This window comes from Phoca vitulina, unplaced genomic scaffold, assembly GCF_004348235.1.
Source record: "Phoca vitulina isolate PV1807 unplaced genomic scaffold, GSC_HSeal_1.0 scaffold20, whole genome shotgun sequence".
Classification (NCBI taxonomy): domain Eukaryota; kingdom Metazoa; phylum Chordata; class Mammalia; order Carnivora; family Phocidae; genus Phoca; species Phoca vitulina.
The window spans coordinates 33023536-33040691 of NW_022589723.1; the positions used below are offsets into that span (position 1 = coordinate 33023536).

Genomic DNA, 17156 nt, shown 5'->3' on the forward strand with positions numbered 1-17156 from the left:
CTTGAGCTGCCATAACAAAACACCACAGACTGGGTGGCTTAAACAACAGAAATTTATTTCTCACCTTTCTGGAGGTTGGGAGGTCCAAGGAGAAGGTACCCAGCCAATTTGGTTCCTGGTGAGAGCACTCTTTCTGGCTTGCAGATGCCCACTTTCTTGCTGTGCCCCAACATGGCGGAGGGAGAGAGAGAGAGAGATCTCTGGTATCTCTGTAACCTCTCTTATAAGGACACCAGATCTATTGGAACAGGGCCCCATCCTTATGACCTCACTTAACCTTAATCACCTCCTTAAAGGCCCTATTTCCAATACAGTCACATGGGGGTTAGGGCTTCAACATATGAATCTGAGGGGACACGCAATTCAGTCCATGACATCCTTCAACCTCCATATAGTAGTTTCTTCCCAGGAGGAGTTCTGATTAAAAACAAAAACAAAAACAAAAAAACAGTTGTTCCCATGTTTGGTCTATTGTCAATGATACTGATGGTTCCTTTCCAGCTGCTTCATCCTTAATGTAGCTGGATGAGGGCAAACGGGATGTAATATCTCCTACCTAAACGAGAACCTCCATTTTGTGCCTAGAGACTCCTGTTACTCTGAGGAAGTTTTGTGATTTTGCAGTTTGATTCAGATTTTCAAATCTCTGACACTGAAGGCTAAGAGACCCATGCACTCTTAGTTGTGGAAGACCAATTCCACATGACAGCACACATATTAAAATATAGTCACCTCTCATATTAAAAGTCATTTGTAGATAATGACAGAATTGAGCAACAACCAACTGATCAAATGTTTTAATTTGCAGACATTCAGTTCTACATTTATTAATTTTCATTCCTCGTACTTGAGAACAAATACAATTTTTTAGGGATCAGTTCTTTTTATAGGCTCTTGAAAAGCATGTAGACCTTAGGCACGAGGCCAACAGTGAATAGAATGGCCCAGCTACCACTGGGCAATCCCACCACACTGCAGGGCACCGCCAGAATGCATAAGGCTCTTGGGTTAGATTGATTCATGCTGTTTGCAAACAAATATAAAGGAGCTCATATTCCCTTACAAATTATGTTAAAATTGGTAAAATATAAGAAAGAATGAAAAAGCCAGATTGAACTGATTTACCTGAAATTAATTGTTACATCTGCTCTACAGAATCCTTTTGGAATTAAATAGTTTTTAGCCCCAAACTGATTAGACCGAAACACTTCCATATGCCAGAAGGTGGCTAAATCTAATGTTAGCTTTCTCGGAATCTATTTTATTTCATTTTCTTCTAAAATATCAAAGCAGAACAAGCACTGTGAATAGGCATATTTGGCAGGGAAAGTCTCCTGCCCAGAAGAAAATATCCTCCATAATTTTTCTATTTCCTGCAATTATTATTAGAGATTTATTTCTTTGGCTAAAGGCTTTCTACTTGATTGAAGTTTCTAGTATTTCTGGGAAAAATAAAGCACCAAATTTTATACGTTATTTACACCGTTGTGGCTCTCAGTCGACCAGATTCATTTCTAAGAACAAATTTTAGTACAAAAAACAGACTGCTATGACCCCAGGGGAACGGCGGATGGTGCAGAGGGAGGGGCTCCACTGAAGGTGAGGAGAATGCCAGAAAGGAGCAGAGAGGCGCCCACAACATGACTGGCTCTGTCTCTAGGTCACCTGTGCTACACACCCCACAAAGGGTGAGAGCGGAAATGGGGAAGAAAGAGAAATATGGACTGGGGGCAATGGAGGGACAGAACAATATGAAGAAGAAAACAGAGAGGATAAAATCCAAACACAGAAAGAATCTACCAAAAGGGGGGAGGTGCAGACAAAGAGAAAGAAAAAGAAAAAACAATAAAAAGAAAGTACAAGAAAAGAGTCAGAGATGAAAAGTATGACGTCCTAAAACTCTAAGGTGAGGTAAAGGAGTCATTGGAAATTCTCCAACAATATCCTTGCTCCAGTTTTCCTGATACGGGTTCTCGTCTTTTCCAATCCCAAGATCCATTCCTGGTCTGAACTGTCCTCTTGTTCTCTTAACTGCCTTTTCCTGAAGAGGCAGGTGATAAATCGGCATCTGCAGAGCACCCACTCTGTGCTGGCCACCAAGCGAAGCACTAACTTCATTACCACCTCAACTTTCCCATCTCTTCTGTAAGAAGCTATTATTTCTGCCAGATTACACTGGGGAATTTAAGCTCAAAGAGTGTCAGCACTTTCCCAAGATCACACAGCCAGGCACTTTGTGGAACTAACATTTGAATCCATAAAGTCAAACATGATTCTTTCTCTTACACGAAGGGTGTCCTCTATGTATATTTTTCCCCCTAAGAACTATTTGTATTTCTAAAATATTATTACCAATCCAGTCCAGGAATACTGGGAATAATTTCAAATAAATATTCCATCTAGGCACCCCTTATGTATTCTTCAGCTAAAGGAACACAAACTTCTCTGTAGCCCCCAACTCTCTCTACCTTACAAAAGAGGGGGAAAAAGCTGTGCTTAATACTTAACTTCTCTAAACCATTATTGCCTCCATGAGTTATGCTAAGTCTAAAAAGACGAGTGTAGCCTCTGCTACCAGCTGCCATTCTTGGTCAAATTTAATGTGGGTGCTCTTTCCAGAAAAAGAAGGAACGTTAATAATACATCATTGTCAATATTACCAAAAGAATCCTCCAAAGTCCTTGTTCTCTTTCTTCCCATTATGATCACAGAATTTCCAATGTTTCTCGTCCAAACTCTGAAGGGGAAAAAAGGGAAATAACAACATCTCACGAGTGTATTTTCCTTGCTGAATATTGGAAGGAAGCATTCCGGAGTTTGTAAGCAATTTGGTGGGTCTCGTTCTTGGTATTTCTGTAATGCGACAGAATACCCCCACTGGTTTCCTAATGAAATGAAGTTGTAATGAAAAGCCATATGGAGAAAAGTGTCATGTTTACTGCCAGCGACAGTGTGGGGCAGGGCTGGTCTCACACACACATAGGCAGTGTGCCATGGTCCTAAATAGCTCCACAACCACCAGTGATCATTTCCTCAGGCCAGGGTACTGCCACAGTGGTGATCATTAGGACTTTTCACAAATGTTCTGATTCTCCTCCTTCTAGGCACATACCAGGCTTATACTTCCTCAGCGCTCTCCCTGAAGTCAAGTATGGCCATGTAACTTCCTTGGGCCTGTGAACTATGAGCAGAAGTGATACATGTCCTTTCTATGCAGAAGCCTTCAAGAACTACTTCATGAGTCGCCATGTCCTTTTTCCTGCTTTAGAAATCATGGAAGCACACTGAGACAGAGCTCCCTTTGCCTGGGTCCCTGGGTGTACCAACAGTGACCAGAGACCCATGCCAGCTCATGTAGGAAATGGGGTACAAGCAAGAACCACACATTTGTTGTTATAAACAACTAAGAATTGAGTCGGTTTTTTTAAATTATTGCAGCATCACGTAGCCTAGCTGATTGATTCAGAAATCAGTATCAAGAAAAGGATGCTCCCCAAACAGAAAACTAGTATCATTTCAATGTGTAATCAGTATAAAAGTTATTAATGACATATTTTACATTTTTTTATACCCAGCCTTTGAAAGCTACAGCACATCTCAATTTGGACTACTCATATTTCAAATTCTCAGTAGTCCCATGTAGCTAGTGGCTACCATATTGGGCAGCACGGAAACGGATGCAGGATACCTTACAGATCATCTAATCAGTGGTTCTCAACTCTGGCTGCCCATTAGACTGACCCGAGTGAGGAGCTTTAAGAAGTACAGATGGCCAAGCGGGCCTGGGATTAGGATGAGGCAAGTGAGACCCGTACTCAGAGCACAGAATTTAAGGGAGCACAAAAAATACTCAGTAATAAAGATAAAAATATTGTAATGCATTATTTGAAAAATCAAAATTAATGCAAAAAAATCCATGGCCAACAAAATATCATAATTTTAAACTAAAACATACTAATTTTTCCTTTGCCTGAGGCTCAAATATGGCTCAGCGTGACACTGTACTTCAAAAGTCCACTCCAGTATTTCTGGAGGTAGGGCTGAGGCATTATATTTTTTAAAGCACTCAGATGCTTCTAATGTGCAGCCAGCTGTTCTAATCCAATGCCTGTCCTAAAGCCCATGTTTCCTGACAAAATGAGGAGTCAATAAGCAGTCTTAATTCTGGCATGTAGTTTCTTTTATCAAATCTCAAAAATAGTTCTTTTTTGGACATCCCATGATGAGGAGTTCACTACTTCACAGGGCAGCCATTTCCACTACTGGACAACTCCAGTGTTAACTTTTTATTTATTTGGAAAAAACTATTTAAAGAATAGTTTTCAAAAAAAGATAAAATCATGCCTCTCATATGGATGCAAAAAATAAAAACATGATATTTTACTAAACAGAGAAATTAGACAGATCTTATAACCAGTATAAAAAAGAATCCAAAAAACCCAGACACCTTTATAGGTCAGGAATACTGAAATGGATATGCAAATGGAGAGAAAACTGTTTTTTTCACAAGGGGAGCAGGTGAGGAAAATCAACTGAACCTTTCCCAGACTGGAGAGAATTTGTCTCTCAGTCACTTAGGACTTACAGAGTTGTAAATATCTCCCACAGAATCAAGGCAATAGGGTGTGCCATAGACCACATACAGTTTTCCATTGAAATACAAATTATTTTCCACACAACAAATTTATTTTTACCCATTGCTCTCAGAATAGTTGTTTTCAGATTTTGATTTGCAGGAGAACCACCCCGGAAGTGAGCTAAAAGGCAGATTCTCTCCCAAAGATCTTGAGTTTGGATGATGCCTATGAAAATGCCTTTTTAACAAGCACACTTGATGATTCTGATGCAGGTGTTCTGAGGATCATATTTCAAAAAAACCCTGGCCTAGACAAGAGATAACAAGTTTTGCTGCAGATATGGAGAAAAGGGGACCCTTGGGAATGTTGGTGGGAATACAAATTGGCTCAGCCCCTGTGGAAAACAGTGTAGGGGTCCCTCAAAAAATTGAAAATACAACCACCATATGATCCAGCAATTCCACATCTGGGCATATATCTGAAGGAAACCAAATCAGTATCTCAAAGAGGTATCTGTACCCCCATGTTCATTGCAGCATTATTCACAATAGCCAAGCCATGGAAACAGCTTAAGTGTCCACTGATGGATGAATGGATAAGGAAAATGTGATAGATATATATATGATGGAATATCATTCAGTCATGAGAATGAAGGAAATCCTGCCATTTGCAACAACATGGATGGACCTTGAGGGCATTATGCTGAGTGAGATAAGCCAAACAAAGACAGTGTATGATATCACTTATATTTGGAACTAAAAAAGCTGAGCTCAGAAACTGAGTTGAATGGTGGTTATCAGGCTGGGAAGTAGAGAAATTGCAGAGATACTGTTAAAGGGTACAAACTTGCAACTAGTTGATAAATAAGTTCTGGGGATCTAATGCACAGCATAGTCATATAGTCAACAATACTGTATTAAATACTTCAAAACTGCAAAGCGACTAGATCTTACATGTCCTCACCACAAAAAAGAAATGATAATTATAAAACGTGATAGAAGTGTTAGCTAAGGCTACAGTGGTAATTATATCACAATATATAAATGTATCATATCGAGGTCTTTGTATACCTTAAACTTACACAATGTTATATATAAATTATATCTCAATTAACAACAGCAACAACACCGTCCCAGATCATAGCTACTCCGTATTCTGGAGACAGCTTTTTCCAAACATGCTTTTCATAATATTTGAAGGTAGCTCTGGATTTTAATTCCAATCAGTCTCAGTGGTCTTAGTGCAGTATGTTTTCTTTGCTTCTAAGATAATATGCTATTTCTTTTCTCCCCATTCAAATTTTCTAGGACAGACAAGGAACTATTTTTATATTATATGAACACCTGAAGAGAGACAAGTTGGGAATGTTGTGAGTATGAAGTGCGTCTGTGAGATGCGATAAGCTACAAAAACAGACTATAACAACCAATAAGAATGATGCTTCTCATGCATTTTAATCAGCATCCTGATTTATTGGAAGTCTATCTTGTTTTATTTAGATCTTTAAGTATTTCATAAAGTGACTTTAGATGTGTCAGTGGGAGTTCATAAATATAACTGATTAATTATCCAAAATTGATGGGAAAGAGGCTAGTTCCAACAACATACTACACCCAAACACATACACATACAAGGCACAATAAATCTGACTGAGGAGGAACCAGCTCCAACATCCATATTGTAGAAGGGCAGTTGTCATTCTGGCATGCTTAGAAAAGTGCTCTGGTGACTTGGCAAGATGCTCCCCCGAAAGGCAGGGTCTATAGCTCCTCCTCAGCTCCAATTTCAGCCCTGATGCATGTATGCTAAGAAGAGTCCTGCTAGCAGCACTCAGGAGGCTGCTCTGTTTCCTATTTCCTGCAAATTTCTCCCCAGCATAATCTGGAGAGCTAGCAAATTTGTCTTCTGATCTAGGATTCATACTTTAGAGACATAATCTTATTTCATATCTTGGAATATGGCCGTTAGACATCTTTAAATTATCTTAACTTACTGGGAAACCGTTTCTGCCCTGTATTTCTCTTCCTTCTGACTTCCACACTAGTGTAGACACTGCGGCCTCACATTGAAAGGATTATACACACTAAGATCTGGTCTCATGAAACACCAAATAAGAGCCAATTCCTCTACTAAGCATCAATGTCCTGAGCAGCCTCAGTTCCCCCTAGGTGCTCAGTCCCCTAGAAACTGGTCCCAAGAGCTGCACACTGAAATGGGCAAAGATAGGCACAGGACAGGTCTCAACTCCCCTTTCCAAAGTGCCGTCCTTTGTTTTAGCACAGCATTGTCCGTTACAACAGGCCATCGTCAGTGCAGTCATATTCAGCCTCATCGATCCCTTTGAACTCATGCAAATGTTTTGGTTTCTTCCCCCTCTGTAGCCCGAATGTGGCTAACACTTTAATCTAGTGTTTACAGTCTTAAATGCTTCTCTTCACTTGGGTGGAGAGCTGGTTGGCTGAGTCATCCCCTCCAGTACCCACCTTTCCCCAAGACCCCATAAACATGTAAAATTTACTGGGTCATGTCAGAAGAGTCCCTTCACTGCTTATTTTAGGCTCTCTTCCCCACTCTTTTTTTATACTGCCAGGAGAGCAACAGGAATGAGACAGAGCACCCCAACAAGTACACATTCATCTTCTCTGCCTGGATATTCACATCCAGGAGGAGAATAGAGCCGGGGACACCTCTGTGCATGTGCAGGGAATGAGCTACCCTTTGCTTCCCAGTGATGTTCTATCCCTCAACTCCCTCCCTGCCCTACCCTCACTATCAGAAAATTCAAAGGCACTTTATCAGTGTGCCAGGAACAGTTCTAAGTGTAGGCATATAGCACTGGACCAAAGGACAAGTCCCTGCTCTCATGAAGCTGATGTGGTGGTGGGTGCACAGTCAGTGAATAAGTAAATTAGTTAATATGCCCAGGGCTGTGGCAGGACATAGGCCACCAGGCAGTTACGGAGACTGGGAGAACCAAGCAGTCAGTGGATTTAAAGTTGGCAAGCTGGGGGATGAGAACTTTGTATTTTCCAGAATTATGAGTCTAATTAAGCAGGTAAAGTTCCAGGTCCAAGTACATGTCTAAGCCCAGGAATTCAGACAGATGGGTTAGTTAAGTACAAGAACTAGAAATGAGAACACAGAAACATGAACCCTACCTTACCAGTACTGGCTGGCATGAAAGGTAAACTGCAAAGAACAAGCTGGGCCAGGACTGGAAAGACACAACCCCTCATGTGCTTGGAATCAGGCTGGGAGGGATAGGACCCTTCAGGTGGAGGGACAAGAGCAGCCAGGGAACCACATACCCAGGGAGTTCAGGTGCCAGGAGATCATCCCAAGGAGCAACCAGCTCACAGCATCAGGAAAGGTCAATTACAAAGAGTGAAAGGATATCCAGAGAGTTAGTTGTGGGGAGCACAACTATAGGAGCTCAAAGAAGAGGCTGCTTTTACAGACCCAGGCCGGCAAGGGGATGGCACGAAGAAAGCCTGTCGGCATGAAGCAGAACCCAGCAGAGGCTGACTTGCAGGAGAAGAATTTGTGTCCTAGAACTGACAGGTGAGACAGGGATAATTAATGTTAACAGGGCAGAGGCTGATTTCCCACAGTAGGGGCCACAGGAAGACTTATCCAAGTGGGTACTTGGGCACAGAGGAGACAGGCAAGAGGACAACATCAGGGAATTTAGGAGACTTCTGAGACTTATGTGAAAAAGGAACTCCCCAATCATCAAACTGATGGAGCAGCAAAGTTGGTTTGATGCTGAAGCCTACAGAATGAGTAATTAGACTGGTGACAAAGAGGGGCTCACCCAACCATCCTTAATCCTGCTCCTGAGATTTGAAGCACGAATGCCTTGACCCGCAGGCCAGCTTTGCTGGTGGCCATACTCCTAACGGTGTACCTTCTAGATGGTACTGCTACTCACGTGTCCTACAGAAAGGGCACTGTTGATTGACATGGGTCTCTTGAAGACTCTAGAGCCTTGTCTACTATTTCCTATATCATCCTTCTCATCCCTTCCTGCAGCCACAGAACCAGAGAATGTTGAAGCAAGGAAGGACCCTGAGGATTAACAGACTCTCATGGTGTAGAAAGGAAACTAGGTCTTCAAGCAGGGGTGTGGTTTACCAGTATCACACAGTAGCTTGTGTCTCTGGACCCTGAATCTGGTGTGCTTTTCCAATACCATACGGCTACCTTATGTAGGGAACCCTATTATGGAAGAGATTCTCATCATTCTGTGAACTGCATCACTACCTGTGCAAGTTTGTACCAACTTTATTAATTTACTTCTTCTGAGTATTAGGTAGGATTCGGGATTATCCCCAAAATTCTTACTTGCATGCAGCTGTACTTTCTTGACTGTGCAATAAACGGGTGGAATTACAGTTAGTACATCAGGAATTGCACTAACACGTGGACATGGAGGTTGAGAACAGATGATTTAATAGACAATGACCAGACAGAGTCTTTGTTTTCTAGAATTCATATTGAAAGAGAAAAGATGAGCTAATACAAACTTTTCTTCTTTGTGTTGTTTGTGTTGGTTTTCTCTGGAGCTTTAAGGAGAGGCTTTTCATGAGCTGGCTGGGCTTTGTTTGGCTTTGTTACAATCAGTTCACATCAGGCGAAGATGTTAGTCAGCTACCTCTTCAGGAAAGGGGAGGGCTCCAAGAGGGCTGACCTTACAGACCAGAATTCTGTGGTTTGGCTTTGCCAGGATAACTTCATACTGACTCCATTTATACTGGCATATTTCTGGGACTAGCAGAATTCAGGAAAAAATTTCAAGGAAGGAAAAATGAAGGAAATTCGAGAAATGAATTAATAGGGTAGAGGACTTAGAGTCCATCCAGCCTCTTGGTTCACAACCTGGGGACCATGGACCCCAGGAAGCTGAGGAGAGATGACAAGGGGGGCAGGAATCCATGTGTGGACCCAGGATCATACACACACACACAAACACACTAATTTTTTTAAGTATGGGCCTCAATCATATATGTATATACATATATATACATATGGTGGTGGATTAATTTATACACACACACACACACACACACATATATGAATCAACTGAGGATTTCAGTGAAACTATACATTCCTGGATCCCAAACCCAAAGAATCTGATTTTGTTGATCTGAGGTAGACCCTAGGAGTCTGCTGTTTTAAGAAGCACCAGGGTCTAGGGCACCTGGGTGGCTCAGTTGGTTAAGCTACTATCTCCAGCTCAGGTCTGATCCCGGGGTCCTGGGATTAAGCCCCACATTGGGCTCCTTGCTCAGCTGGGAGCCTGCTTCTCCTTCTCCCTCTGCCACTCCCCCTGCTTGTACTCTCTGGCTCTCTCTGTTAAATAAATAAATAATAAATAAATAAATAAATAAATAAATAAATAAATAAATAAAATCTTTAAGAAAAAAAAAAGCACCAGGGTCTAATACATACTGACATATTGATTATGTGGCAATAAAGTACAAATCACTTTTAAAAATTATTGACTGAAGTTGCCTTTGGCTATTATTCTCTTAAAAGAGGCAATAGATACTAATGTTCAGTAACTATGAGAAGTAAGGGTGGGCAGTCCTTGCACTGGGGACTGTAACTCCAAAAGTTTGGAAACATTAATCCAATCCAATCCCTTCATTTCAGAAAAAAAGTAATGAAGAACCCAGAGAGCTTAAGTAGCTTTCTCCCCAAAGTCACACTGCCAGTGGCAGGACAAACAGTCTCCTGCCTGGGGCCTGGGAAGCTTTCTGCTCCCAGCCTGACCTATGGGAAAGCCCAATCAGGCTGGAAGGCAGCCATTCCAAAAGCATTTAAGCCTTACACTCCAAAATGACTTATTTTACAGGCAACAACAGGGAAGGAAGTAACCCAAAGTTCTTTGCAGTTACCTTAAGAGGCAGCTCTTTAGTTTCATACCCTCAAGACAGAACAATTCTTAAAAATCAATCCATTCATTTAATCCATTTTTTCCCCTTTGATACAGAAAGTTCACAAAATAACTAGAAGATAAACCCTGCAGTTTTGCAAAGTTTTGCAAAGCTAAAACTTAACAACAATCTGTTGTTTGGGAATGTTCACTGGCCACAGTGTTGTCTCTGAAACCTTCAAGTGTGTGTTCAGCTTTATAAAGCTTTATAAAGCTGGCTGTTCAGGAATGGGACACATTCTCCTAGGAACATGGATGGAGCATACTCATAAATGAACTGCTTGTATACATAAAATAGAAAATAAGCCCCAGTCTCCAGAATACCGAGGTGCAAATATCTCTGTAGGCAAGGAAATTGTTAGGTATGAATTATATTTAGCAACAATTCTCTTATAAGCTGATTTCAACAATTTTTTAAATGAGCTAATACTATCGTCCTAGCTCAGTGGTAGCCTTTTGCTAGGAATGACTGAAGCTATTCTTATATTCTGCTAAGTTGATTAATAAAAAATATTTATTACACAAATCCTCTTTGTTGACAAGTTAAAATGGAGCCTCATCTTTCATATCTCCCTGAAGATTGCCACCTTGTGAGATTGAAAATACTCATTAAATTCCACCACCAGACAGGCACAAATGAGAGGGTGATTGTTTTTAAGCATGTGAGGGGAATCGTTGGTAAACTCATTTGTTTGGATATCATTAACAGAACAATCGGTGAAGATCTCCAGGGGGTCCTCATGACCTTTGCTCGAAATCTCTTCATCATCCATCAAGAAATATCAGCACCTAATATGCAAGGCGAGACCAATTTTAAGGTGAGGTGTTAATTAACTAACGATTCTGGTTAATTTCTATACAAGGACTGAAAATACCTCATGCTGTATTGTAAACAAGTGCTAAACCATTTTTTTTTAATTGTGAAGCAGTACATATCTTATAATGTACAAGGTCAATATTATAAGGTTCCCACTGAACCTGTTAGTTAAATTTAATAGTTTGAAATTTTTTCTTTGAAATATAGTAGACTTGTTTTAAGTTGCTGCCATTTTCAAACCCAGTTTACAAGACAACACGGCTCTCTGAGATCAGAGGTGAAGCTGAAGTGTCACAATGAAACCAAAACAGAGACTGTCACCACCAAAAATCCTGAATGTAACCTACTTACATTTCAGATAATGCAGTGTCTGACCAAGGATTCCTGGGGAAGCCTCGTTTCTAGAACCAGAGGAGTTCTGAGGCCCCAGGAAGGATAATGTGTAGTAGAGAGAAACAGAAAAAGCCCTCAGCATATACATGGGCCATGTACCCCACCCTGTTTCTCCGAAGTGGGGCAGAAATTTTATCACTAACCTGTTTGAAGCTTCCAAATGGCCTTTAAAGATGTTGGCCCATGAAAGCCAGTTGTATGTAATTGATCAGAAGTCTCCAAACTGTAGAAATATGAACAAGAGCAAGAAAACAGGAGCAAGATCCACACAAGAGTTTTTGAAACCCAGGCCAAACAGAGATGAACATTTGGTATTGTTTTAATTTCAATTTTTTATTTAAATTCTAGCTAGTTAACATATAGTGTAAAATTGGTTTCAGGTATAGAATTTATTGATTCATCACTTACATATAACACCCAGTGCTCATCACACAACAAGTGCCCTCTTTAATACCCATCACTCATCTAGCCCATCCCCCACCCACCTCCCTCCATCGACCTTCAGTTTGTTCTCTATCGGTTAAGAGTCTCTTATGGTTTGCTTCCCTCCCTCCCTCTCTCTTTTTTGTGCCCCTTCCCATATGTTCATCTATCTTGTTTCTTAAATTCCACATATGAGTGAAATCTTATGGTATTTGTCTCTGACTGACTTATTTCACTTAGCATAATACACTCCAGCTCCAACCACGTCATTACAAATGGCAAGATTTCTTTTTGATGGCTGAGTAATATTCCATTGTATATATATAAACCATATCTTCTTTATCCATTCATCTGTTGATGGACATCTGGGCTCTTTCCATAGTTTGGCTATTGTTGATAATGCTGCTATAAACATCAGGGTGCATGTGTCCCTTTGAATCAGTATTTTTGTATCCTTTGGGTAAACACCTAGTAGTACAATTGCTAGATCACAGAGTAGTTCTATTTTTAACTTTCTGAGGAAACTCCATACTATTTTCCAGGGTGGCTGCACCAGTTTGCATTCCCATCAACAGTGTTAGAGGGTTCCCCATCCTCACCAACATCTGTTGTTTCCTGTGTTGTTAATTTTAGCCATTCTAACAGGTGTGAGGTGGAATCTCATCATGGTTTTGATTTGTATTTCCCTGATGATGAGTGATGTTGAACATCTTTTCATGTGTCTGTTGGCCATCTGGATGTTTTCTTTGGAAAAATGTCTGTTCATGTCTTCTGCTCATTTCTTAACTGGATTATTTCTTTTTTGGGGTGTTGGGTTTGACAAGTTCTTTATAGATTTTGGATACTACCCCTTTATCAGGTATGTCATTTGTAACTATCTTCTCCCATTCCATAGGTTGTCTTTTACTTTTGTTGATTGTTTCCCTCACTGTGCAGAAGCTTTTTATCTTGATGAAGTCAATAGTTCGTTTTTGCTTTTGTTTCCCTTGCCTCTGATGACATGTCTAGTAAGATGCTGCTACGGCTGAGGTCAAAGAGGTTGCTGCCTGTGTTCTCCTCTAGGATTCTGATGGTTTCCTGTCTCACATTTAGGCCTTTCATCCATTTTGGATTTATTTTTGTGTATGGTGTAAGAAAGTGGTCCAGGTTCATTCTTCTGCATGTTGCTGTCCAGTATTCCCAACACCATTTGTTGAAGAGATTGTCTTTTTCCCATTGGATATTCTCTCCTGCTTTGTTGAAGATTAGATGACCATAGAGTTGTGGGTCCATTTCTGGGTTTTCTATTCTGTTCCATTGATCATTGCATCTGTTTTTGTGAACACTTGGTATTGATCACCAAAATCTGCATCTGATTCCCAGCATGGGCCTTCATCATGTTTGAACAGGTCAAGTAACTCAAAGGACTCAAATGGAATCGCATGTGATCTTTCTCTTAAGTGGAAAGCCCAACAAAAGCTGTTCTAAAAAATGTAAATTTTGAATGTATCTTCCTTGTACTAGGGCCTGGTCTCTCTAGTAACAGTAATAATAATGATAATGCTTTCCTCTTCAATGTGATTTTATGAGTTGGAAGAATGACCATTGCTTTTCCTACAACAGGACTAAGAAGACTCAATGAAAAATAGGCCCAGTGTTGCATTGATTTTCACTGGTCCTAAAGGATCTATCTCTTCATTTATATTCTAAGTTACTGTCAGCTAGCATAATTTCATCAGTTACTGCGATGTGCAAAATTCTGAGCTATATGCACATGATCAGTTTAGTCTATCCAAATATAACTAATAACCAGAATCAAATGGTGCTATGGACTGAATTATGTCCACCCAGGCGCCTCTAGATTCATTTTTAGTAATATTTTCTACCACCCTAGTGACATTCTAGTAAGTATTTTCAATTTGTAAAGAAGGATTTACAAAGACTGAATAAAAATGGAAGGTGGTGCAGATAAAGCATTTAACAAAATCTAACACCATTTCCTAAACACACTCAACCTAGGAATAGAAGGGAACTTCCTCAACCTGTTAAGGGCATTAACAAAAACCCATAGCTAACATCATAGTTCATGGTGCAAGACTGAAAGCTTTCCGCCTAAGATCAGGAGCAAGACAAGGATGTCTGCTCTCACCGCTTCTATTCATCACTGTACTAGAGGTTCTAGCCAGAGCAATTCAGCAAGAAAAAGAAATAAAAAGGCATCCAGATTGGAAAGAAAGAAGTAAAACTACCTCTATTCACAAATAACATGATCTTGTATTTAGGAAATCCTAAAGAACCCAGAAACAACCTGTTAGAGCTAATAAACGAGTTGAGAAAGGTTGCAAGACCCAACATCAATATAGAAACATTGTATTTCTATACACTAGCAATGAACAATCCAAAAATAAATTGTTGGGGGGCACCTGGGTGGCTCAGTCGGTTAAGCGTCTGCCTTGGGCTCAGGTCATGATCCCAGGGTCCTGGGATGGAGTCCCACGTTGTGCTCCCTGCTCAGAGAGGGGTCTGCTTCTCCCTCTGCCCCTCCCCCCTGCTTGTGCTCTTGCTCTCTCTCATGCTTTCTCTCATGCTCTCTCTCTCTCAAGTAAATAAATAAAATCTTAAAAAAAAATAATTTTTAAAATTTAAAATTTAAATTTTTTAAATGTTTTTTAAAATTCCATTTACAATAGCATCAAAAAGAATAAAAATACTTAGGAATAAATTTAACAGAAGTACAAGATCTGTCCATCATAAAAGAAAGAAGATCTAAATAAATGGAGTGAAAGACTTAATATTGTTAGATGGCAATAATACTCCCCAGATTGATCTATGGATTCAACACCAATTCCTATCAGCATCCCAGCTGGCTTTATTGCAGAAATTTACAAGATGATCCTACAACTCCTGTGGAAATGCAAAGGATCCAGAATAAGCAAAATAATATTGAAAAAGAAGAACAAAGAGGAATTATGCTTCTCAACTTTAAAACTTAACTACAATGGGGTGTCTGGGTGGCTCAGTCAGTTAAGCATCTGATCTTGATTTCGTCTCAGGTCAGGATCTCAGGGTCGTGGGTTTGAGCCCTGTGTCAGACTCCACACATGGCACAGAGTCTGCTTATCCCTCTCCCTCTGCTCCTTCCTCTGGCTCGTGCTCTCCCTCTGTCTCTCTATCTCTAAAAGAAATAAATAAAATCTTTAAAAAAATAAATAAATGAAACTTAACTACAAAACTACAGTAATCAAGACAGTGTGGTACTGGCATAAGAATAGACATAGATCAATGGAATAAAATTGAGAGTCCAAAATAAACCCATACATTTATAGTCAATTGATTTTCAACAAGAGTGCCAAAACAATTTGATGGAAAAAAAAATTGTCTTTTTAACAAATGGTGCTGGAGAAAACAAATATCCCCATACAAATGAATGAAGTTGTACCTCTACTCCACAGCATATATAAAAACTGAATAAAAATGGATCAAAGACCTAAATGTAAGAGCTACAACTATAAAACTCTTAGAAGAAAACACAGATATAAATAAATCTTCATGACCTTGTAGCTAGCAACGCCTTCTTAGACATGATACCTAAAGTGTGAACAACCAAAGTAAAAATAGATAATAGATAAAATGGAATATTATTCAGACATAAAAAGGAAATGTAGTTCTGATCCACGCTACAACACAAATGAACCTTGAAAACATTATGTTAAGTGAAGGAGGCCAGACACAAAAGGCCACATATTGTATGATTCCGTTTATATTAAATGTCCAGAGTAGGCAAATCCATAGAGACAGAGAGTAGATTAGCAGTTGTCAGGAGTTAGGGGAGGGAGAAAATAAGGAAAGGCAGCTAATGGGCATAGAGTTTCTATTTGGGGTGATGAAAATGTTCTGGAATTACATAGTAATGACGGTTTCTTGTGAATATACTAAAAACCACTGAGTTGAACTCTTTGTAAGGGTTTTCACTTTAAGGTATGTGAAGACTACCTCAATAAAAAAAATAGCTAAATAAAATAAAAGGGAAAAGTGCCATTTTTCTACCTAATGGAAAAACCAATGAAAGTCAATACTCCTATCAGCCCTCATTTTAGGATGACTAGATCAGTGCTTCTCAAATTATCTGTAGTGAAGTTTTGTTTTTTCCAACCTATCATGGATCAGTACTTTTGTAAAATATAACAAAAATGAATTACTAGAAAAATGAAATGAAAAAAATTAAAGACGTATAAAATAGAAGCCCATTTTTTTCATTTGATTTAAACCTTGAGTTTAACTGGTCTAAATTATACTCAACTCCAAAACGGAGCAAATAATTGGGGTGGGGGAAAGAGTTGTAAGAGGTCTTTAAGTAATGAATATTATTTTTATTGTTCATTTATAGACGGCCATTGATGACATTGAAGCCATTCTAGGAGTAACAGAGGAAAACAAAATAAGATTTGAAGAAGAGCTAAAACAGTCCAAAGATGATAAAAACCTCTCTAAACCTGATAAATGAATGTTCCTGGAATACATTGCTGATTTTGGATTCTAATCTGGAGTCAAAAAAAGGCAACATTCTTTTTGCTGTTAGGAATAAAAGTGGGGAGTGGAGTTAGTTTGCTTTGTTTGCTAGATGTATCAAAACAGATCATAATGTAATGCTCTTTTTTAAAAAAAAATTTATTAAGTGATCTTATTTTGCTTATTAAATTAAAACCTATCTGTGCTTTTACTTGAGAGTGTCGAACAATCGCTTCTTCTTCCAGAACTCAGGAAGAAATAATCTAACAAGAAAGTTACAAGTCTTACTGATATCACTTCTGCACCTACCTCTTTATGAACTTCAGGATTATGGAGCTTTTGTTCATGCCTTATGAAGTTTTCTCCTCCTATTTCTAAGAGTAATTAGTCTTCTGCATTTAAGAAATGCAATAAAGCCTTAATCATTGCTATTTGGCAAAACAGGTCTTCTTTTCCCCAAGAAAATTACGTTTACATGGATTTTTAAAGTGACCCTTTATCATTCATTGTATTTTTTTTT

At 39.5% G+C, this 17156-nt stretch overlaps 1 protein-coding gene across 5 annotated transcripts in view; it reads left to right on the forward strand.

Annotated features, from left to right (window-relative positions):
- IQCH (IQ motif containing H) overlaps nt 1-16631 on the forward strand; it is a 206262-nt gene extending 189631 nt beyond the window's left edge. For 4 of the 5 annotated variants that reach the window (XM_032417798.1, XM_032417799.1, XM_032417800.1 and 1 more), the window contains 3 exons: nt 5885-5946; nt 11225-11333; nt 16515-16631. In XM_032417798.1, coding sequence (XP_032273689.1) covers nt 5885-5946; nt 11225-11333; nt 16515-16631 — 288 coding nt within the window. Of the gene's footprint in view, nt 1-5884; nt 5947-11224; nt 11334-16514 lie in introns of those variants that run through there. The other variant, XM_032417802.1, reaches the window with a different exon arrangement.
- Nucleotides 16632-17156: the final 525 nt, after the last annotated feature.